The sequence below is a fragment of the Falco cherrug genome, chromosome 10 (genome assembly GCF_023634085.1).
Source record: "Falco cherrug isolate bFalChe1 chromosome 10, bFalChe1.pri, whole genome shotgun sequence".
Classification (NCBI taxonomy): Eukaryota; Metazoa; Chordata; class Aves; order Falconiformes; family Falconidae; genus Falco; species Falco cherrug.
Window position 1 is genome coordinate 13,751,528 of NC_073706.1, and position 25,016 is coordinate 13,776,543.

General features: G+C 45.4%; 1 protein-coding gene across 1 annotated transcript in view; it reads left to right on the plus strand.

Moving 5' to 3' along the window:
* NTSR1 (neurotensin receptor 1) overlaps window positions 1-24,786 on the plus strand; it is a 64,914-nt gene extending 40,128 nt beyond the window's left edge. Inside the window, exons 2-4 of the mRNA XM_005444885.3 lie at window positions 5,010-5,211; window positions 17,527-17,617; window positions 19,967-24,786. Coding sequence (XP_005444942.2) covers window positions 5,010-5,211; window positions 17,527-17,617; window positions 19,967-20,216 — 543 coding nt within the window. The 3' untranslated portion in view covers window positions 20,217-24,786. The remainder of the gene's footprint in view (window positions 1-5,009; window positions 5,212-17,526; window positions 17,618-19,966) is intronic.
* The last annotated feature ends 230 nt before the right edge of the window (window positions 24,787-25,016 follow it).

A 25,016-nucleotide genomic window follows, 5' to 3' on the forward strand; every position in this document is an offset into this window, starting at 1 on the left:
TATTTACTTATTCAGAAAAAATGCCTGAGGGAAAACACAAGATGCATGTTCAAAAATCATTTACTATCTCAGTAACGGAATTTTTTCTCATCAAAACTCTTTCAACAAAAATATTATGAGTAGTTCTGGTCTTGGCTTTTTTTTATTATAAATACTTCAGTGAAGATGTTTGACTTGCTACTGTATCTCCAGGAAGAGCCTTTAGCTTAATTTTTCACTTTTAACCACTTAAGTGCTCCAAGACCTCATAAAGCATCTACAAACACTCGTTAGCAGTTCTGTACCCCTTCAAAGCCATGTGCTGATGGACCATGAGGACAGCCAGCTGTAGGTGGCTCAGGTGACAGAGCTTTGCTGGGAGCCAAGGTGACCTGTAAACGCCTGTGACAGATGTAGCATTTCCCCTCCTCCTCTTCAGACACATACAAGACAAAAGTCTGGGCTTGTAGGAGGGATGGAAAAAACATCTTCTTCCAAAGTGGCCTTTGAATCTGTGTTCCTCCAGAGCACAAAAGAATAAACCTTTGTAAAACTTCTGATTTATAGGACTCATGTAAACACTCTGGGGAGTCCCTACGTGAAGTTACGTGCTCGTCTGCTCCATCCCCGTTGCAAGCAAGCTGATGTCTGCTTGCGGTGGGAACCCAGGGAACCCACGGGAGCCAAATAATTTGGGGGACAACTTGGCGTCAGCATGAAGCTCAACAGAGCCAGGGCAGCAGTTTTCCATGCAAAAGATGTAGGAAGAGTCACAAACCCAAGAACTGGCTTCTGCTTTTGTGTCACTTGATTTTTCTGGTCCCTTCCCCCGTGTCTCTCCCACGCTTCTGTTTGGAAGGAAGCAAACTCACAGCGTGCTGAATTCTCTAGTCTCGCGCAAAGTCTGATTTTTGTTGAGCTGACTGAGAGGCTGATAGCTGCATTTTTTTTCCCTTCCAGAAGTGTGATTTCATTTCCATAAATTTCCATTTGCTTTTTCAGGAGCTTATGAAGCCCCATCCCCAGGTTTGCTCTGTCTTCTGTGTCTTGCAAAACCCTGTGTAATTCTAATGCTTCATGTTTTGGCTGGAATTAAAGTCACCTTTGACAATAGAGGGCTAAGAAAATACCGGAATGAAAAATACATCATCGTTAGAGAGCCAGGGAGGCTCAGCGCCTGGACAAGGCAGGACCCCCCGACCACCAAGATGGGGCTGTGAAGGTCAGTGTCACCACCCTGGGGGCCGTGAAGGTGGTGTACCTCCGAGGACAGGGTGTCACGATGGGTGTCTCTGCATGTCTTTGCATCCACCAAGTGCCCAGATAACTCCAGCATGTCTTCATGGGCACAGGGTCTAGGCAGAGCCAGGAGCTCACCCTCAGGTGGCATCCAGGTCGTCACCATCCTGCGCAGTGCAGCTGGAGAAGGGCGATCTGTGTCTCTGAGTGCCACTGCTCAGGCGGTGCTGGAAGGGCAGGTTGTTGTTCTGTATGAGGCAAAACAGGATTTGGTCCTGAGGACTAATCCCATCCCACAGATGCTGCCAGCCTGGTGCTTGGATGGCGTTTAGGACTGCAGTGATTACAGGAGCAGCGAGCAGCACATGGAAGTGGGTTAGTGTTTCATTCTCTCGTACCAGTGACAAACATTGTAGTATTGGATTTTCCTTTTTTTTTTGATGAGGATTTAGCACACAGGCACAGGATTTGTGGTGTTGGGTTTTTTTTACACTAGAGAGCAGGCAGTGCTAAGCCTTTCCATGCACAGCTTTGTGGCCCTGCACCGTGCTCATTCTGCACGTCTTTGTCCACCGTGGTGCTGAGCAGAGACCTCGCATCTGGTGGGTTTACACTGATGCAAACACATCAGTTTTAAAGGAGAGGAGAATCAGACTGAACTGTGCTTGGTGACAGCAGAGCTGAGGCCAAACCACTCCGCTCATGCATCCAAACAACCCTGAATACAGAATTAGTTTAGATCTGCTGTCACACAAGCTGTCCTGTCCGTGGTGAGCCAACATAAAGCCTGAGGCTTTCAGGTCAGAAATGAACCTGGACACTGTCTAAATCCTCCTTCCCAGGGCCAGCATGATCTGTAAAGGTGTATAAGGACCTAAAGGCTCCCATAGATGTTCACTGACAGCCGGAGCCACTTTAGTCCCACTGCTATTAGGAGTTGCAGTGCTGTAAAAAAATCCCATTAAACACTTCTACAAGTCTTCCTGTTCCTGAAGACCTTTGAATATGTAGTCCTGGGATCCCTGGGATCCTGGGATCCCAGACCAGCTCCTCTTGAAGCTGGTGGGAAACTTTCCACCGGCTCTGAAGAGGTGTTTGAGGCATCAGCTCCAGCAGTGTGTAAAGTCACCTGGAAATGAAGTGTTACTGCCCTGAGGTGCAGTGTGCTGGGCTGCAGAGCCAGCAAGCAGCTTGCCAGGAGAAACACTGAGTACAGGGGGGCTTGCAGCAGGGGGGAATAGCTTTTCTAGCCTTTATGGTTCTTGAGAGTTTGTGTTTGCAAATAATTCTTGCCACAAATTAAAAGCTTCTGCTTCTGGGGAAAATATTGATTTTTATTTTTTTTTAAACTATATGAGAGTTTCAGTATAAATCAAGACATGGAAAAAAATCTTTAAATATAGCCTTTCACAGAAAGCATGCAATTTTTGCACTCTTACCATAACTATTCATAAAAAGGAAAATCAATGCTATTCTAGACAATTTCCAAAGTTCTTTAAAGACTTTACTATACAATTATGGAATGAATCAAGGCTTTAAAGAAAGCTCAGAAAATACTTTTTGAGTTCTGCGTCATTATATTAGGCAAGACTGATTTATAGCTAGGGCAAAGGTTTTGAATGAAAGCAAATAAACTCTGAAGCTCAGGTGACAGTGTGAAGCATTTCCAGAGTTAAGTGTTTCTGATGTTGTGCAAGCATCGTTCAGCAGTGGGAAAGCAGCGCAGTCAGCCCTAAAGCCACAGAAATGGGGGTGGGGGGTGGGTGAGGATCTACAGGGCTGGTTTCTTAATCTGACCTGGTAAATCTGAGCAAGTCATTTCACCCCTGTGTCTGTAGGTTCAGCCCAGCTGCATCGTGAGGTTAAATAAATGAAGTAGGTTCTTTACAAACACAGATTAGTCTCTCAGTGAAACTGTGTCATTTTGTACTAGCTGAGAATTTGGTCCCTGCTGCTTAATGATCTTTCTTAGCATCTGGAGGAAACTTCAAAAGATAACTCTTCTTTACGTGAAGGAGGCTGTGAGATCCTTTAGAAGCTTAGAAAACTGCTAAGTATTTAACAAAATGGCTTGTAATGGCAGGATATATCTAGGAATTTCCTCAGTCCACGGAGGAGCTCTATTATTATTATTACCAGCATCAACCAGAGATGATGTTCTCACCATGTGGATTGCGAGAGACGAAACCCAGCTGGTACTTTAGCTAAACACATTGAGCTCTGAAGTGCAAAGCTGTATTGAGACTTGATCCATCTAAAGAAAACTTTGGCAACACCACCACTGCCTGTCTTCACCAAAAGAGGAGTTGCATCTTCCTCAATTTTATGAACAAAGAAACTTAAGTGCTTCTGATTGCCAGTGCACCTGCTCCCCATATGCTTATGGGCTTCTTATTTCTTTCTTTTATGGATCCCCTGTAGCATCTTGGGGGTGTGGGTGGATTCTTTCTCCGCCTTTCCATTCATCTCTGGCATTTCTGACCCCTCCCAGAGCAAAAAGAGCACACGTACTGGGTGTACAGCAAAGGCTTGGACACTGAGGCGATGGTCCTGCATGGGGGGTGGGGGGAGAGGGGATGTCTCCATCCGAGCAGACGCAGCACCCATTTGTCAGCGAGGCTTCCCTGGTTTTGCAGCCTGCAGAGGGACGTGGGGTTGGCTTCTGTGTTTTAGAGCACTGAGGTGCAAGACATCTGGCTGTCTGGGGAAGAAGTTAGAAGTACACCACAGGGCAAAGTTCCCTACTGGGTTTAGTAATTTAATCTTTTCAGCATTTTATCGCTTTTAAAAAAACTGCTTCCGCAGTGATTTGCTGTGCACAGTTTAATCCTTGTTAATATTTTGAAATTTGAAAAACGTAAGGGGCTTTTGATTTGTCCCACGCTCATCAGAGTGATGTGCTGAGCCACCTCCTCAGCTGCAGAGCGGAGGGGACAAGCCCCACAGGCACCCAGCCCCTCCGTGCTAGCATGGCAGCTCACCATCCCACCTTTTTCTAGCAGCCTTGCTGCAGACATGCAGGAAAATCCCACACATGCCTCTATTTCCCTGGGCTGCTGTTTGTTAAGCTCAGCTCCGGCGGGGTTTCTAGACAGCCCATAAAGCTCTCACAAAGCCTTCCTGCATTTATTTGACACAAACAGTGACTTCCACTTGATTCAATCACTGCTTAATTTGATCCTCCATTTAATTTTATCAAAACTGTAGTAATCAAATAATTTGGACTAAAAACGTTACAACTTCCACTTGTTTATTCCGATCAATTTTAATCCTTTAAGGCACAGGGTTTATTGGATAATTTCGTTATGAGATAACAAAACGCTGTCATTAAATCTGCAAGGAAAGGACAGAATACAAAAAAGAAAGTTAAAAAGATCCCAAGGAGTGCTCATAGTAATGAAAGAAATACAATAACATACTGTTACTTAGAAGTTACGCTATGCACAACGAAAGCTAAGAAGCATCCTGCTGTTTGCGAGATGGAAAGATCAATGGCATGTTTCAGTCGAGACATTTCTGGCAATGAATTGCACTGAAAGGGGGAAGATAACATAACTGGATGTGTATTCATTTTCTGTTTTTGAGTGTTGACCACATGAAGGAATGTATGCCAGTGGTGGCTGAGTTTTCCCTCTGTGCAATAAGCCTTCAAAAGCCAAAGCCAGCAGAGTAAGAGGAGGGGAAAGCTTTCCACTGCAGGCTGTTTCTCTGTTGCTTTGAGAAATAAAACACAATCTCCTGCTCCACTGATTGTTCTCACCCCTTGACTGTGCCGCGTCTCTCCCCTGCAGGCCAACACTTTCATCTCCTTCGTGTTCCCCATGGTCGTCATTTCTGTGCTCAACACCATCATCGCCAACCAGCTGATGGTGATGTTCAAGCAAGCTGCCCAGGAAAACCAGGTCTGCACCATCGGCGGGCAGCAGACGATGCTCAGCATGTCCATGGAGCCCAGCCGCGTGCAAGCCTTGAAGCACGGCGTCAGGGTCCTACGTAAGTACTGACATACTTTGGCGTGGAACTGGCTAGAGGTGTCTAAGTAAATGTTATTTGAAGAGTAATAGGTTGAAACTGGTAAATATTTTCACCCAAAACATATTTTAAATGAAAATTAGGTCTTTTTACAAATCCAGATTGCCCCTAAACACTTTGATGTTTATCAAAAGTCCCCAGTTCTTGTCTCAAAGCCCCAGACTGCAGAAAATAAATGTGTTTGTTCTCTCAGTCTCTTTCATTCTTCATCTTTTTCTGGCTGAGTTATGAAGAGTTTTCTAGGGAATTCTATCCTCTATTTTCCACTATTTTCTTTTTCTCCCAGAGTCACTTTTCTGAGTCCTAACCTCCCCTTAAAGGATTTTTTGTAAAAACCATATAGAGAAAGGAAGCTAGAATTATTATTTAATTAATTGTGCTCAATGAGGGAGAAGTTGAGAAAAAAAATAAAATTTAAATATATTTCATGTTCTGTGAAACAGAAACAACTTGATAACATCTACCTTTCCTGTTTCTTCTGTTCCTGGCCAGCTCCAGCCTGAACACCTCTCTTTCAGCTGCGGTGGGATTTAGGCTTGATGTAGTTTTAAACCCAAACTTATCTGATGGGTTGAAGAGGTCAGCTAGAGTGAGCACAGAGCACAAGGTCTGCAGCCCCACTGGCATTGCCCATGGTAAATCAGATGTGCAAATTCCTCTCAGATGTTAGAGACTTTGGAAACCATGGTGGTGCTTTCCTTCCCCTGCTCCCATGGCAGAAGCAGGAGCTGCTCTGAAGGTGCTCTCTGCTCTATCAGAGCTGTGTGGAAAATCAGTTTTCCTCTAAAGATACACATATAGGAGAAAAGTTTGTCACTATCAATCACAGCTTTAATTCAGATTTCAATTTTCCTCCCTCTCTTAAAAAAAAAAAAAAGCAACAGCCGAATGACTCAGATGAAAAAAATACCTATTTCTTGTAAATTCAGACTCTTCCTAGTGTATCCTCAGCAAAACTGAGTTGATAGCAAACCCTTCCTCACGTAGTCCCATACACCCGATGCTCTATATCTCGCTGCACAGGTGAAAGGCTGAAGCGAAAGTTGCAGGGCGGCCGCCGTGCTGCCTGCAGGAACCAGTGCCCTTGGCTCTGGGCAAGGGGGCTCCAGTCTCTTGCCTTTCCTGGGGGCCAGGTACCTCACGATGAGCTCAGCATCGCTCCCAAGGACCGTGCATCCTTCCATGACTTGCACTTTACCTTGTCCCACCAGCTATTGCACCCCATGTTTTGCAGACTGTGACCCACCTAATCACAATATCCAAAGAGACGTTTGTCCCAAACCAAATAAGTATGCAGCAGAATTTTTTTAAAAAAATACGCTGCTTATTATATGATATTTAACCAAGTTCTGCAGCCCTTTGCAGGCTGGCTATCTAAACATATTTCAGATAAATTCCCAAGCCCTGTTCTGGAAAATACCATCATCTATATTTCACACACATTCGCTCATGCAGTGTCTCAAACAACTTTGATAGCTGGGAGCACAACTGGCCATTTATGAACTGCTCAGGATAAATATTTGTAACTTCATGGAGAAACTAGACAGAACTGTGATCTCCGTGGATGAAGACAGAGGCGCATTTTTTTATTATTCTTCCAAACAATCACAGTCAGAGTAATCACAAATAATCCTTTCCCTTTGCCTTAGCTTGTTGAGATGTAAAGCTAAAGAACAGACCTGCTCACACACAGAGACTCACTGAAAAAGCAAAACTAGCCCAGCATTTTAATGATTTAGTCAACAGCAAGTTAAGCCTTGCATATATTGTTTTATTCCTTTTCTTTTTCTGCAAAGCTTTAGTTCAGACAAAGGTTGAATAAAAGATCCTGCACCCAGGCATTGAGCTGTACTGCAAAATACTGGATGGCTTAATTAAATAAGCTGAGGAAAAGACCAAAGAATCTGGTAGCTTAAACTGACAGATGATAAAGCAAAAGGTCTTCAAAAATAGTACCCAGAATAATCTAACAAAGGCTGCTGGTGCTGATTTTAAACTGTGAGGGTCCTTGTGCACATTAGATGGTGAGAATTTGTTAGCAGAAAGCTTTCTGACCGGTGCTTTTCATGGCAAAGCTTAGCTGATGGCTGAAGGGCTTTGGCCAAGGCCACATTTTCAATAGGAACAGAAATCCCTAGAGAAGGCACCAAGAACCTCCGTGAGATTTTTCCAGCTGTTTTCCACGCGGGATACATCCCGGCAGCACGTTATGCCCACGCCATAGCCAAGCTGCCACGTGTACCCCAGCTTGGAACACCACGCTGGGAAATGCCTACTGAGGGAAAGGAGAGAAAAACCCAGAAGACATGAAATTCCCTGTAAGATCTTGTTGGGCCGTGTCTGTGTGCTGTGCCTGCACCCCGAATAGCCATCACCCACAGGGGGGTGAGCGAGCGTTGCTCCCGCGCCGAGCCTGCGAGGACCTGTGCCAGTCACTCGGTTCCTTGCTGTCCTTCTGTTTCTTAACGCTTCTGCCTTCTGCCATGAAGTGAGAAGCGCCTTTTCTCACTTGTGCTACAACATCTCACACCTCTCTCTCTCCTTTTAGTATTAGACTCTCTTTTAACATCAAGAAGAAGGAACCCTCCTTGAATAATAAGAGACCTAAATTTCCACCTGCCATTCCACGGGCATTGCTTGGTGGCAGTGGGAGAGCACCCCTCACCCACAGGTCCATCTTTCTTCCCAGGCACTGAGAAGCAGCCCCTCTTCCTCTGAACAATAAGCTTAATTTTCTTCTTCTTCTCCAGCAAATTTTTGCTTTTGTTATGTACTGCAAAAGCTGAGAAAAAGTTAGCAAAAGTGAGGGCTTCAGTCTGGAGCCTGCAGTGGTGCAGGAGGGGATCAGACGTGGCGCCCCACAGGCAGCGATGCACAGATATTACAGCTCAGGCTGAAAGCACTGCTTGGCCGAAATATCTTCTCAAAAGGGGACGGTTTTGTGACATGGACTAGCCGTCCCCATCAATACACCAGCCTGCAGCCCGTTATTACGCGCACCTCTCCGGTGCCACCCCAGCAGCAGGACTGAGCTCCCTTCCCTGCTGGGAAGGCAATGAGAGAGCGGCCGCTTGCTCCTTTTCTGGACTGGGGAAGACCCAGCAAATAAGAAATCCACCATCAGTATTGGCTGTGATTCACCACATCATACAGAAAGGCTTTTTTTTTCTGGCAAGTGTGTGAAATCCTGCTTCTTTTCATTTTTTTCAGATGCACTTGATTACTGGAGGTGCTTGACTCGCATTTACTTTTGTCACCTGTTCCTCACAACTTTTTTTTTTTAATAACCCAGGCCTCTGAGCTGTCTGGAAAGTAGTAAAAATACACAAGGATGCACATGATTTATCCTGGAATCCATGGCGGCCAAAACCATGTGCACAGTCTAGACTAGTTTATGGAGGAGGATGGGGAAAGAAAAATGATGCTTGTCCACGCTAATAAAACTGTTGGCACAAAATCCGAGCTTCATGGGGGTCAAAGTATTTTCCATTTCCAAAAATGAACTTCAGCCCGTGCAGAAGTGCAGAGAGCTTGATTTTTTTTTAAGGGTGAAATGTTTCAGAATTTGTAAAACTAGTGCTCAGAAAAAACATTTTTGCAGTTCACGGTGTGCAGAGCTGTTGGATGAGATCGGAGCAGCAGATACCTTCCTTCCTTCCTCCAGATCTGCTGAGATTACAGATTTGTTTACACTGAAATAGGAGCTAAAAGTGGTCAGGCTAACAGCTTCATTCAAAACATCCACAAGATCATTTACCTCCTCTTTAGTATCATATACGTGTTTTCCTGGCTCTCTCTGACTTTGGTCATGTACAGAATAATTAGGGAGATGAGGATCAAGGAACGTGTCAGCCCTGCTGCCTGGGAGACACCTTGTTAATTCATTAAGCATGTGATTGCTGATTGTAATTCCCTTTCTGCTGTCAGCGTTCACCAGGTGTGAGGATCCAAACTGAGAGAGCTCGAGCCGCTGGCAGCTTCCCAGCTCTTTTGTGAGGAAAATGTCTGCACCTAAATGTCTGCTGCTAAAAATACCTCCTGCCAAGAGGTTTTGTACCCTCTTTCATCCATCCAGTATTCCTCCCATTTCTCCAATGACGAACCACTTCCAGTTTTTGTTGTTACTCCTTGGCTGTGTTGTGCTGGGAAGCTGAGTCTTGAGTGCCATGTGATGCTTCACGGAAGGGTGAATATTCTCCAGTCGCATTGCCTGATACACCAAACATTTGATGGCATCCTAAGGAAGTCTGAGACACACACGTGCACACACGCACCCTTCAGAATAAGCAGTTTTCAGCAGGTCAGACCTGCCAGACACTGCACAGACCACTGCGCACAGCATCCAGGCATGGAGCGGCTGTATAAATCCTCCCCATCTCAGTCTCACATTCCCAAAGAGCTGCTCAAAAATCGAGGTGTATTTGACCTTGGCTCAGGCTGAAAGCACTGTTTGGCCAAAATTTCTTCTCGAAAGGGGACGTTTTTGTGACATGGACTAATTGTCCCCATCAGTACACCAGCCTGCAGCCCGTTCTCCCCCCAGCAGCCCCCAACAGCTCCCGGCTGCCTGTCAGATCGGCTCCACCGTGGGTGGAAGGAAGGAGTTACTGAATGGCACAGCTGAGCTCTGGTAGCAATGGTGAGGCAAATTGATGGACATCAAGAGGAGGCTTTGCACGTCCCTGGGTGGACGTTGCCTAAGCCTATTAAAATGTAATCAGTTCCAGGTAGCATTTGCTCCATTACAGAAGCTGCTTAGTGAAAGCAATTATAAAGCACTTAGAGAGGTTTAACCAATTAAAAGAATATCCTTCGGTCTCCCACAGCTGGCTGGGTGATGCCTCGCTATGATGCTTTTTAGGAGATGAAGTCAAACCATATTTTTTAGCGAACATCTAAGAATTTGTAGATTATGATTTTGGGGTCTCTGCATTTCTTCAAGTGATACAAGACAAAGGCCAACTATTCATGAAGTATCCATGCGGCGTGTATTTCATTGATTTGTGTATTAATAATTCCCCTTCTGAACAAATCTTTTGATGAGTTCATTCGTTTCTCCTCACCAGTGTTCCACATCTGAGCTTTCCTTTTCAGGAGGAGAATATTGCTGTGAGATTTAGTGTAACTGTCCCGCAAACAGGAATAACAAATAGCTAATACTTTGCAGCTGCAATACACAGAAAAGCACCAGCTTGAAAGTCTGCTCCTTAAACAGTTGTATTTCATAATTCCTCTGTTTTAAGGAAAACAGATTTGTCCATGTATCGTTTCTTTTGCAAGAAAGGAACTAAATTTATGGCAGATTGTATCCCTAATAAAAAATCTGAGTGACTCCAAGTGGACTTCACCAAAACCCCTATGACATTAAGCGTGAGTGGAAGCCGAGTTTAACAGCTGAAGTGTCACACTGCAATTCAGAAGGATAAATTAGCTATATAACAGTTGTATACATTTCCCAGAGATGTTTGTACATGGAGGTTTACTTTACAGCAGGCCAAGTGACATGAAGCGAGCGGTGTCGAAGCCCTCTGTAAACACCATCCGAGGAGCAGAGGGACAACGGCTGCACCTCTGGGGACAGGGAGGCTCTTTTTTCTCCTCTCCCAAGACGTGTTCCTTTGCTGGCACTGCAGCTCAGGCTGGCGAGACGTTCCTACTGAGATTCAGGCTCTTGTGGCTGCATCTCCGAAGACAACTCTAGGGCTGCTCATGACCAGCAAGCAGATTTTCCAGGTGTTAAACCCTGTCAATATGAGTGTTTAAAAAGCTAACTGATCAGGTTTTAAACATAAAGTCTGGCCAGAGCCTTCGTCACGGCAGAAGTATGCAGTAAATACAGCCCCAGGGTCCCCTCGTGAGGAAAAGCTGTTCTGGGAGGAACAAAGAGCAAGTGAAACTCAAAAGTGGAGGGGAAAGAGGAAAGGGGCTGCAGAGGATGCCAGTTTGGGTTATACCTGACCTTGCCAAACAGAAAGAGCCTTGAACCTGGTGAAGAAAAGACAGGAGCCCTTATCTATCCTTCAAAAGGGCAGTTTTCTTTCTTTCTTCTTCTTCCTTCTCCTCCAAATACCCAGACATCCCTGGGCGGAATGGCAGAAATGAAGTTTAAATGGAGTCAAGCAACTACTTCTTTAATTCCAAAAAAAAAAAAAATTACCTTAGAAGGAAACTGGGGAAGACACGCCAGTTTTCACTGGGTCAGCAGTGACGTGCTGCTTGTTGGAGCCTGTTCTCGGATTAGATTTAACCTTGGTTTTCTGCCTTGCTCCATATAGATGAAACTGGTGTCAGTGGACAATTTAATCACCAACATGAGCAGGGGCAGGAATTCACATCTATTTTCAAATCTGCTAGCTGAAGCCATTGAAAATCAGGACTGGAGAATACAGCCTGAGTAAAATATGTTGGTTTTGCATGCCAAAAGGCTTTTCTATTCTCTCTGCTGTCTTGCTGCTGCTAACAAAGAAGTATTTAGGGGAACATGGCTCCTTTCAAGCACAACAGCATCTTCTACCCCTTAATCCAAAAAAGAGACCATCCTCCTTGCAGTAGGGAAAAAAGAAGGAAAATTATACAGAAAGATAAAAAGCAGATCTCTGGCTGCTGGGAATGGAAATTAAGGAGTCAAATCTAATGTTTACACTGCTCAGTAATATGTGCAAGAGCACAGGGGGATTGTATCCAGCAAATGCTGTGTGTTTTCAGTGGTGTCTAAAGCAGCTGAGTGCTCCCCAGACCCATTGTTATTCCCAGTTTCTTCTTTGCTCTCCAGAGTACTACTGGTGCATACTGGTGGCCCACAATCTCCCTTGGCTGTTACTGACTTTTATGGCAATCCTTTCTTCTGCAGCCTTGTGACCCAAATACCAGCATAAGCAGTTTTAACTTTACTAGGCTCATACCCACCCTTGCAGCTCCCGCAATCCCTAGTTTGGGGCCCGCTGGTATAAATATTGCCTATGACCTGTCAGGTAGTGAATCATGTTAATATAAACAGTGCCTGGAGGTTTAACTAGGCAGTGCCAGCTACATCTACGCTTGGCCCAGCTTTTACCATCTCTCATATCAAACGGCACGGTGACACTTGCTCCCCTTCGTGAGAGATTCTCTTGTAATGGCATCAACTAAAGAAGTGTATAAAACCTAGGAGCTCTGAATACATAAGGACTGCTTCTCCAGCCATCCCCATTAATATGAATCCCTGACATGAGCCCCACATCACTGTCAGATACATTATTAGTACAGCTGGAGCGTGCGTTCCTTGGGCAGCGTTGGAGGCACACGGCCACCGATGAGCTGAAATGAGGCTTGGGGGTGTTGTTTGGTTGGCTCGGTACGTACCCGAACAGCTCCTGCCTTTGCTCAGAAATTACAACACGCTGTTCCCCAGCCATATGTGTTTCAGCTCCCCTTGAAATGCAGAGAAAAAGAAATAAATTGGCCAAAATAATCTGAACAAAACTATCAAGGAAGGATGGATCTGAGCTTGTCTGGAGGCCTTAGCAACAGCAGAGGTGGTTTAAAGAGGGAGCAGCGTTTCTCTTCTCCATCTCCTGGAAGGAAAGGAGAAGGAGACAGGGGGATACCCTCACCGAGGGCCACCCCAGAGCCACAGGGCTGTGACTCAGCATGACCCTGGAGGGGATGGAGGAGCTAAAGCAAGGAGGAAAACACCAGCCAAGTGCTTTGTGCTGCAGCAGATCCCTGGGGTCCCATGTGAGTCGGCAGCAGTGGCGTGTTTCCCATCACTGTGCCAGTGCTCTGAGTCACACCGAGCCTCAGGTGGTCCCAGAAGAGGGAAGAAGGGCTGAAAATCCCTCCTGAGCATGGCTCCTGTGCTCAGCCAAACCAGTCACCGCACACTCACCGTGGTCTTTTTACGTGTGATACATTGCTCCACACCCATCTAACTCAACGTGAGTTTTTCAAGACGTTGGCCCTGGGCAAAGGCTGTCTCCCAGACTCAGCCACAGGATACACACAAGGTAAAATAAAATACTCAGTGTGATCTAATATAATTTAACTTCCAGGATTGCTTCCACATCCAGTTTAGTCTGAAAATCAAGACTGGCACTGTTTAAATCTTCTTTTGCACAATGAAAAAGATGTCACTCAAAATTTATGTTTCCCTCCGCAGGATTTCCTGCGTGATAAACAAACAAGGGCTCATCCTCCGCCGCTCCTCCTTCCCTGGGATGAGGTTCAAATAGGCAGAGAATGGAGCCCTTGTGAGACAAAATAGAAAGCCACAGGATGCAATAATTCAGGTTTTAATACTCATTTAAATTGGTGGTTTGATTTAGAAGGGACATAAAGATGCAGCTTGGGGGAAGGATCATTCCCCAGCACCCTTGGCACCCCAGGGCCAGCTCGCTCCAGTCCCCTTTCCACTCCCCAGCCGTGGGCTGATCCACAGGTTGGCACCTCAAGTGATATGGGAAATATCAGAAGTTCACGAAGCAGCCTTGCTTCTATTAAAATTTCATTGAATGAATTAGAAATGAGGGATGGGTCTTGTTTATTTTTAGTTCAAAAAATAGAGGCCAGAAATCTCCAGCCTCACAAACACCATCCTGGACAGTCACCCCACCACACACGCTGGGTCATATCCTTCCACTGCTCAGCTCCAGCTGGCTGACCTGTTCCATCTTACTACTCCAAAGAAACCCGTGTGTCAAGCCTTTGATGATGGAGAACATGTCCTAGGAGCTGATAACAATAAGAAAAAAACATTTTGGCAGCCACTTTGCCCAGCTTTTGTTTTGATAAGCATGTGCTCAGGGAGGCACAAGGCAGCAGCAAAAGGGACCAGGTATCTGGGAGAGAAGGATACTTCCATTTTGCATTAGACAAAAGTTAACGCATTCCCATGCTTCATATTCATCCCTGGGGAGGGGACCCAACAGGGCAGGATTGCCTCCCTAAATCTGCTTGATCCCTTGTATGATAAAATTGAAACCTATGGATTAAGGGTGATAAATACAGGTCACCATCTCCTAATCTGCGTGGCAGAGGCTGGTGGCACAGAACCGCACAGCATGCTACCCAGCTGGGATTTCCAAATCAGACCATAAGTGTCTCCAATGCACTTAGCTATGTGTTTAATAGAGTTTTAATTGCAGAGTGATTGCATGTGATATTACAGAATTACCACAGATTACTTAATTGACTATTTGTTTGCTGAGGTTAAGCAGATATTTTTCTCAATGTGTATTTTTGCTGCTATAGATCCCTGCCTTCATATTATTTGGCACAGCATTGTCTGAGCAACAGAAACAGAGATCCTTCATGAGGAGAAAACCACTTTCGTTTAACATGTTGGTAACAGGCAGATGCGTGAGACTCAAAATTGGCTGTAGAAACAGTCCAGGTCCTGCTGTTCTTAAAGAGCAGCGTGCAGGGGTAAGCAGCTGGGAAGTGCTGGCACATGGAGGTTTCTGCAAAAATTATGATGTGCGTGAACAAATTTGTGTTGGGAGCCATTTGGGAAGCTGCTTTCACAGCCTGAAAATCCAGGTAATCCTGCTCAGGCACTGGGAAAGCAGAAGGACTGGAGCTGTGATGTTGGCTTGTTCCCGCTGGCCTGAGGCTGATGGATAGAAGGGGAGAGGCTGGACTACACTGCTTCTCCTGGGCAGTCACAGGTGGATTGCTCCATCCAGGGCAAACTAAAGGTCCATCCGACAGAGAAATTAATTTCTGAAGGTGGCCAAATGCAGGTGCTCAGAAATGTGAAAGAGCAAAGCAGGCAGCCAGCACTCCCTCTGAGCTTCCCAGTGGATGTCCCCACTTTTGTGCCACATGTCATCTAGGAGCTGTCCGCATCAAAGTCCCACCAAAGCTCCTCAGAGCAGGAGCAGATGCAGGTCAGGTTCATTCACCTGATGGCGTTTGAAGAGCTGCAGGCCATCTAGAGATGAATTACATCTGTGATCACAATGACCATATAGCAGCCAAAAATATTCAGATTGAAATAATGAATTCACTTAGACAAGAGAATAAAACCAGACCCTCCAGCCTTCTTTCCAAAATGTGTCCCTTCACATGCCTAAAACTTTACTGAATAAATGGCTTTTCCAGTATTCCTGGAAGATGCTCTCGTATGTACATGGCCAACAGCCAGCAGAACATGAGCCAGCAGAACATGAGCCCCCAGTGTGCCCAGGTGGCCAAGGCGGCCAGCAGCAGCCCGGCTCGTGTCCCAGACGGTGTGGCCAGCAGGGCCAGGGCGGCGACCGTCCCCCTGGGCTCGGCCCTGCTGAGGCCACTCGAACCCTGTGCCCAGCTCGGGCCCCTCCTGCAGGACAGACCCTGAGGGGCTGGAGCGTGTCCAGGGCCGGGAACGGGGCTGGGGAAGGGGCTGGGGCACAAGGCTGGTGGGGAGCGGCTGGGGGCACTGGGGGGCTCAGCCTGCGCAGCAGGAGGCTGAGGGGGGCTGAGGGCTCTCTCCAGCTGCCTGACAGCAGGGGGTGGGCAGGGGGGGTCGGTCTCTTCCCCAGGTAACAAGCGGCAGGACGAGAGCAAACGGCCTCCAGTTGCGCCAGGGGAGGTTTAGGTTGGATATTAGGGAAAATTCCTTCCCCAGAGGGTGGCCCAGCACTGGGACAGGCTGCCCAGGGACGTGGTGGAGTCACCAGCCCTGGGGGGGTTAAAGGACACGTAGATGTGGCGCTCAGGGACGTGGATTAGTGGTGGGCTTGGCAGCATTGGGTAAATGGCTGGGCTCGGTGATCTTAAAGGTCTTTTCCCACCTAAAGGATTCTGTGATTCTAGGCTAGGATTCTGGGATTTAGCAGGCTGATGCTAAAAGCATGTGTTTAATAAGAGAGATAGTACATGGAGTTGAAGTAAGGCTGTGAGTATGGATCTGGACACCAGGAATTATTTAATTTCTGTACAAATTAGGCAGTGACTCTGCTAGTGATGACACCCACAAAAATAGGGCACAGATGCTTCCCTCCCCATTCTGCTACTGAAGCCTTCCCTGTGCCTCTTGGCTGAGTAATGGTGATGGGGAGATGCAACCACAGCCAGACTTGCTCCTCCTGGACAGCATTTTTCAAGGGAAACACATCTGCATATCTCCTGTATGAGCTGTGGTAAAGTCCTTGTGGGGACAGCGTCTGGGTTTGGGACATATCCACATAAATATTTTCAATCCCAAAGCAGAAGGAACAGCAGCCTTTGCCTCCACGTGCCAAATCTGCATTGCACTGGTGGTGCACAGCTCTGTAAGAGAGCTTTGCTGCTTCCTAGCACTTTACATACAGGTCACATAAAGGACAAGAGTGATGTGGTCCTTATTCTCTGTAGAGCAAATTTGGGATAAAAAATTAACATAATTATTTTATTTAGCCTTGATTTTCTTCTTGTCTTTTATTGTGTTATGTTTTAACTGAGATTTCTTTATTTCCTGCTAGGATCCTGCCAGAATCCTGTCATTTCATACAGAGGTTGAAATGCACATTACAAAAGGAAACAAATCTTTCCCTTGCTTGCTTGATACATCTGCATTTTAATCTGGATTGACAAATGCACTCTAATCAACAGTACTTCTACCCTTCAGAGTTGTTGCATTTTATTTTCCATTTTTCTGATGTCCTTGGCTAGAATCTGGAAAGTAAAAAAAAAAAAAAACATTATCTTTATCCGCTTACCCTTTAATTAGTCTTTTTTATTATGGCAATGTCCAGACCCAAATATCTTGTAATCACTGTCTCAGGTATTGCACAAACGTAGAACAAAAGGACGAGCCTTGCCACCAGAAAGGAGCTCCCGATGCTGTTTAATGATCCCCAGCACCGTGGGGACGGCGGCCAGTGGCTCCACGTAACAAACTAATGGGATTACAGTGTCCCTGGCTCCCTGTCTACCTGGATGAAAAACATACACTAACTGTCTCTGCATGTACTTTCTACAAAATACCCGGTGCCACAAGGGCATGAAACACAAGGACAGATGCAAATGCAGTTTCATTTAAGCCAATGTCTGAACTAGGCACCAGCAGTCGTTTATCTGTACCTTCCTTTGTTCATAACGGCACTGCCCCCGTGCTTACTGCTATTTTCTATTATTTCTGTTATGCTTGTTTTTGCAGACATTTACGGGCTGGCTGTCCCTCCGGGTTATTAATTCTTTGCACAACAGCACTAGAAGAACAAAGTGGGGCTTTAGGAAAACTGTTTGCAGTGATAAACAGCACAGAGGCAGGTCTCTTTTTCACCCACGATGAAGAACTGCTCACAAAAAGTAATGGGCTTTTTCCCTGCCTTGCAGGTGCTGTGGTGATTGCCTTTGTGGTCTGTTGGCTCCCGTATCACATACGGCGTCTCATGTTTTGCTATGTCCCCTCCAGTCACTGGACAGAGTGAGTCACAACACAGGGGACAAGCTCCCCCCATGCCAGGATGGGGTGTGGGGTCAGGGAGAACTGGGGCTCCTGGGGCACCAGTAGGCTTGGGGTGGAGGGGGGGGATCTGGGAGCAAAGGCATTTCTAAAGCAAGGGCTTTAATGCCTCAACCTCCTAGTTGGTTTGGGGTTTGTTTATTGGTTTTTTTTCTTTTGGATTTCTTACTAGGTTTGCCAGCCAAATTAAGAGTCATAGTTTAATTATCTCAGTCACCCAGATGTGGGTGAATGAAGCATTAGCTTGAGCTGAAATGCATTCTCAGCCCCTCCTTCTTCCATGGCTGCGACCACAGACGCGCCCCCATTAACAACGGCGATGGATGTTCACCTCTGACAGTCCTTGATGAAATGACATTTGGACAGGGGGGTTATATATTCGAAGTGGATTGCTGTCTCCATGGTGGAGATATCGATCACTGGCCTAAGATGGAGCAGCTCCTGTCAACACACAATTTAGCTTCAGAATGCCACATTTCCTTAGTGACAGGAAAGATTGCACAGGCGGGGAAACAACTGTGCTGCCGGCTGAGTCTGGAATGGGTTATTTACTGGGGTTTGCAGTGAGTGGATCAAAATTAAATACTAGCAGTTGCCACTGATTAGTAAATGCCCAGATTCTCAGAGAATTTAGGATGATTGCATGCCTGTGCTGCACTCGTGTGCACTGTTCGCAGGTGTGCAAGGGCATACAGGCAGCTTCGTGCAGCCTTTCTGCTGCGTCAGACCCGGTTCCTCAGCAAAGCACCCACAGAACTGATTATTCATTTTAAATATCCAATTAAGCGCTAATGCTGTCTGGGTTTACACTCCCAGGTAGCCTGAGAGATGCTATGAGATGCACTCAGTGAAACGTGTCTTTCCTCCCATTGGTGTTACACCTCTGTTCCCCCTGGGACCAGAAAAAAAAAAAAATCTAATACCAAAAAGCAGAGCAACTATGAGACATTAAAATTTCATAAACTCCAAACACAACAAAAAAAAGTAATTTATGATATAGCAGTCTACTGAATGGAATTGTACATCCATCCGTAGTAAAAACAAAAACCTATCTTCAATCATGAAAACAGCTTTAGGCACGCACTGGCACAAACTGTTGTTTCTTGTTTGCTTTCCTATATGAAAAGCACTTAAAGCAGCAATCAATTATGTAATGACTGCATTTTCTTTGAACAAGAGGGGTAGAGAAGTCTGTCTGCAGTTAGTGTGAATTTATGCAGTGTGGTTGCATTCCCTTTTTTTTTTTCCTTCTTCTTCTTCTTTTAAAAGCCATGAGCGATTTTAGGAAAACATTGCATTTTACAGGCATATTATGAATGGCGAACTATCAGTCTGGAAGCTGATCAAAAGCTTGCAGCAGCTTGACATGTTCATTTATAAACGTATGTGCCCACCCCTGAGGAAGAGACATTTTTGCTATATATATTCTTCACAACTACATAGAGAAACTCTGCTTGTAAGAGCTGGATGGGCCACGCAGTACTTGGCAGTGCTGAGGGGGTGTGGAGGGACTGGTGATGTACTCCAGCACGCATCTATTCATCTTTTGTTAGACGGTGCTCAGACTAACAAAAAGGTCTGCAATTTTCACTGAGATAAATGATCCTGGGGAACATCTTCCTGAAAATGAGACCCGCGTTGTTTATAAATGCTTTACCAGCTCCAAGCTGCTGATCTTGGTTGTCCCAAGGAACAATATTTCCAAAAGAAAAAAAACACAAAAAACCCCAAGCTAAGCATTCTCAACAAACTCTAGTTGAAAACATTATATTGTGGTGGTCAGGATATGTTTCAAAAGTGTGCTATCATCAACTTGCCCCAGAACAGAGGATGCTATCCCAGATTACAGCCCAGGGACCTGCTGAATGAGCTGTGGGGGGAGGACAGCGCTGCATCTGTTCCAGGATCTTGGCTCTTCTGCAGGCTCTGTAGACCAGAACTGCAGCCAGAAAAGTCAGCCTAATGTATATGTATGACAGAGGAACAAATTTCCATCTGGCTCCTCAGTTTCCAGAATATCTATTTTCAAAGACAAAATGAACACAAGGTAAATACCACATCCAAACCCAGGGCATAAATAAGTTTCTAACTGCTAGTAAGACCTTTGTAGAGGCATTTGACCTACGTTTGGCCAGTACCAGTTGAAAATACATATGTTTTCCTGGTGGATCATGCACCATTGGAAAGCTTCCGTCTCCAACCAAGAAAGGTTAGATGAAAAATCAGCTCATGTGTTTCTCACTCTTGTGACTGAATTATTTCAGTTCTCCACACTCTACTTAGATTTTTATCTTTCATCTGTTCTTCCAGTTTCCTTTTCAACTTCTACCACTACTTCTACATGCTGACAAACGTCCTCTTCTACGTCAGTTCGGCAATCAACCCCATCCTCTACAACCTGGTGTCTGCGAACTTCCGACAGATCTTCCTCTCTACACTCACACTCGTGTGCCTGCCGTGGAGGAAGAAGAAGAAACGACTGGCCTTCACCAGGAAATCCAACAGCATCTCCAGCAACCACACATTTTCCAGCCAGGTCACAAGGGAAACTACATACTGAAGCCAAAGGAGGAAGGGAAATGCATTTCATCATGGAGTCAAAACTTGAGAGAGGCCTCTGTGAGTTTCGTGCATGGTCTCCAAATTCACGTAACACAAATGTGTTTAGAAAAGTCATTTTTGTTGGAAAAATAGGCTTCATCCTGCCAATAACTTTGAAGTTATTTTAAAGCATTGGCCTTGCCTCTTTGTGAGTAATGTCTACACGTTTTGTAACTTCAGTCTGGCATAAATCCAGATGCGGTGTTAACTGGGAAGCCAAAATATGTTAAACTTAGGCAAATTGTTACTGCATTCCATCCTTTTCTCAATGCAGGGATGCCATGTTCACATCCAAGGGTTTGAGATCATGTCTCCTGGTGGCACCAAGCAGAGAGTCTGATGAGGAGAAAGCCATTTTGAACAGAAAGGGATGTTTTTGGAGAACGAACATGCTCATCTATGGGATGTTCAATGAACAACAAGTGAAAACTCAGGGAGCCAGGTGGTTATTTTAGAAATATATCTACATTATGACATAATACTATGACCTAGGTGCTCAAGGGACCTGTTCTGGCTCCTTGAAATCAAGTAACAACAGATGATGCCTTACCTAGGTTGGGGTGGCTGTGGCCAGGGGGAGTGGGGGCCATCTCTCAATTTAGGGCATATATAATGCCTGGCACAGTGAACCCCCTGGTATTGGTACTGCAACACCAATAAATAACAAAGTGTCTGGCAAAGTCAAGGATGCAGAAACTGTGCCCAGATGGAGCGCTGAAAATGAACAGAAATGGAAAACCTTACTTTTGCCATACAGCCAAATCCCATTTTTTACTAGGGAGAACAGTTAGCTGGCCTGCATTAAGAGGTGAGAAAACTCCAGGCTCATGAGGGCTCCAGGCTGCTGAGATAAGAGCAACCTGCCCCCATTCTGTGGGACCTTCAGATTTTTCCCATTCTTATTCCAGTTTTACTTGTTTCCTCACCATTTTCAGAAGGCTGGTGTTTCATAGGTTATATCAGTTGTAGGCAGCAGGGCCTCTTGTTCTACCTTTTATTTCTTTTTGCTGCCAGAGCTGTTGGCACACTGGTCTGCGCACATAAATCTTCAGGTAGTGCAAATGGAGAACATAAGAAGGTCTAAACTGGGGAGTCTTAGCTCTAAAAGAACTTTCTTTTAACAAGCCAGAGGAATGGAAACAGGACCTGAAAATTCCCTTTGAAATTTCTCAGCTGGTCAGGATAGGTGGCATGGGCTTTTCTCCCACATGGTTCCACCTCTAACAGCCCACTATGTGATACAGCAAATTGCTCCAGAGCCTTTAACACCAGAAATCACAGGGCTATGGGACAAGCTACAGGGCTTTCCCCAATGTCACACCTCCGGATGGTGACCTGCATGAGCCTGGAACCAACCAATCATCCTGGGCAACCCCTGCTGTGATTTTGCTGGTGGTGACCTTGTGTCCCTGTCCACACCACACTTCATTAGGAGAGAAGGGCTTGCCTCTTTACAATGACAAACTAGAAGAGTCACTTGGCTCAATTCTGCTTTCTGGGCTTTGTCCATGCCATGTCACTCCAACGAACAAGCACCTTTAGTACATAACAGAAGTCTCAGTGCTGGAGATGTCGATCTGGCCTCAGTGAACCATCACACAATGATGGAGACCAGTTACTGATCCACTGGGTACCAGTGACTTCTCCTGCTACAGATGTGGTATCACAGAACCGTAGAATATCTCAAGTTGGAAGGGACTCATAAAGATGATCAAGTGCAGCTCCCTGGACTTGTGGATTAGGACTCCGGACATAGAGAAAACACCCGTGGGGCATTTGCTGTGAGTTGTTAGTGATGACTATCTACTTCTGAGGCGTTCATAACCTGGTGGATGTACAGAGCTAGCTACCATGGTAGACCTGGCTACCATCAGCCAGGACTTCCAACCACACCTACCAGGGATGGGAGAATATTTTAATGCCTGGCACAGAAACACTCAAAAAGAAAGGGCTCAAAATAGACATCAGTAGGGCTTTAGTTTCTTCTGATTCAGCCAAACCGCAAGCTCTGTTTTGTCATGCCTTCTTGTAATTTCTTGCCCTGGTTGTACCAAACAGAGGGCAGAGATTATACCTGACAAAGCACTTTTGTTGCTCATGCACAGTTGACTCCTCTTTGGTGAGAAAACCAGGTAATGGCACACACAGAAAAAGAAAGAAAAAAAAGGAGACTGGTCTCTTTAGAAGGAAATATGTGATAAAACAGCAAATGTTATCTCTGTGTGTGTTAGAAATACTTGGGCAGGTTGGAAGAGGAAGCTCTAGAAGACCTGTACATATGGCCTTGTGGGAAAGTCCAGGCACGATGAACAGAGGAAGAGGAGTCTTAATGTCACACACTTAACATTGGCCTTCGAGGCAAGACACTTCCAATGTTTCTGGAGAGGACCCAAATTTTTTTAACGTCACCTCTAAATAGAGTCAACAGCTGGGAGATGGTTTCTGAAACCTCCCAGAGAAGCTGTAACTGTGTGTTGCTTTGACTTTCATTAGGATTTAACATCCTGCATGTCTCAGTTGCTTTTGAAATGTTAAACATTGTTAATATACTTATTCAACACCAACCTGCTGAAACGTGCTTGATTATCTTAGAAGACACTGTACAAGAATTGTTGTTTCACATAAAATGCTTGGCTTAGATTTTCACTACTGAGATACACTGGCAGCTTACAGAACATATGATCACAGCTTAGAGAAACCGGTAGGTTTATTTTTGGTTTGACGTAAAAATGAGAACAAGATGGAGTCAAAGTGAACTTACCATAAACCCTTTCCACAATGTTTGTTGGGCCACTCGAGTCCTGAAGAGCTCACTGTTTGGAGGGGTTTATCCAAGCAGTTTGCTGGCTTCCACAGCAATGTTCCTGCAGTTTAACACAGGAGCAGACCTGAGCCTATGGCCTTAATCAGAGATTGCAGCTCAAAGCTACCTCTTTCACTGGCCAAATCTGACAACCTTGAGCCAAGAAGTGTAAGTTACAGCTGATTTCATCCCCTCTCCCCTCCTCATCTGGTTTTGCTATAATCAACCTAGAGAATTACTTCACTTGAGCAAAAAGAAGTGAGGATAACTCACTACAAGACCACAAGGTTTTGTAAAGGGAAGCATGATACCGTGGAGAAGAAAAAGGTACAAACTGCCCAGTATATATATCAGAAAAATGGTTCTTTCCATGCCTTTTAACAATGGTTGAATTCCCAACCCAACAAGGTTTAGCTTTAAACCTAATCGAATATAAGTGGCTTTTGCCATTAGACAAAACATGTGCTCCCATCCTTTGTATTCCTGTCTTGTCTGAACTCTCTGCTGGGGCAGAGGTGAGCCTTGGTGCAGCATGCTGTTAATCTATGCAAATTCCCTCTAAGTGTTTTGAACTGTTTGTTTCGACTAAAATAAAAATCTGTTGAACCCACAGATGTGAAGTGCTGCCAGATGGATTCTGAGAAATTCCCATCTGAAGAGAGTCTATCAAGTGACCTCTTCAAATATTATTTTGAGGTTTTGTTTCTCTTCGCAGCGTTCTTGTCGGGGCCATCCATTTGGCAGAGTGTGAAATCAGATTTACAAAGTCATTACGCTGTTCAGAAATTTCCCCCAGACAGGACGTTCTCACCAAAGGCCCAGCACACATCACTGCCTGAGCGCTCTGCTGAGCCTGTTTTGTGATGTGCATGAGATCTTGCTTCAGGGGCTGCACCGGTACGGGAGAAAATTAAATGGGAAAGTCAGTGAGGAGGGTTAGCAGGACACGTGCTGTAAGCATGATGATAGCAGGACCTTTGCCCTTATAGCATCAAACGTTGAGTGAAATACAACCCCAGGTGTGTGGTTGGTGCAGGCAGCTCATGTGGCAGGATGGAACCTGTCACCTGCCACTGCTGCCTGCCCTGAGGCAGGGACAGACATCCACGGGCATGAGAGCGCTGGAGCTTTCCTGTGCAACGCCTTGAGTGTCACTCTGGTGTATTCCTGGTCGTGCTGTCTGGTAGCTGTTTAAACAAAGCTGTATCTGCTCGAGATCTGTCTGGTTCTTCACGTTGCAGCTCAAGTTCTTCTGTTCTCAGTCTGGATTCGTTTAGGACAAAACCAGAAATTGCTAAGCCAAAATTCCATCATGCTGTGTCCTGGCTTTGTGATCAAGTCCCTCTCCAGCCATGCCACCTGATAGTCCTGCACATACTGTATTTATGGCAAATATTTTTTAAAGTGCAACTTCTTTTTTTTTTTTTCCTGAAATACAAACTGTTGATGTGCTTTATTTTCTGTGGCCTGTAGAGCGATGGGAAAAAAAATGAATGTTAAAAGTGTGTCAGCGTCTCCCTTGTAATATTTTCTGTGACCAAGGGAAGGAAGAGGGTGTGAAATCCTTTTGTGTAGCAATGGGAAACACTCTTCCAGTGTAACATGTTGTTATTGATACTGTATTTACTGATCAAACTGTAATGGAATGGTTATTTCCTGATAAAGCCTTTGTACTGTATGGTATTTTATTTTATTTTGTCATTTATTGATCCTAAGAAATAAATATCCAGAGTTAAGGCTTGGGCTGGTTATGCTTGAAATGGCAGCTGTGCCTTTATCATACAGCCCACTTACCAGCACAGGCTATCTGGTTATGGTCTGGACTGGTGAAACCCCATCAACCTTGAACTGACCTTTGCACCTCTTGCAGAAGGGCCCCCGAGTGCTCCTCTCCCACAGCCTGCAAGCAGCGGCTGTTTGCCCCAAACACAGCATCTAAACATCAGCTGCTGCTTC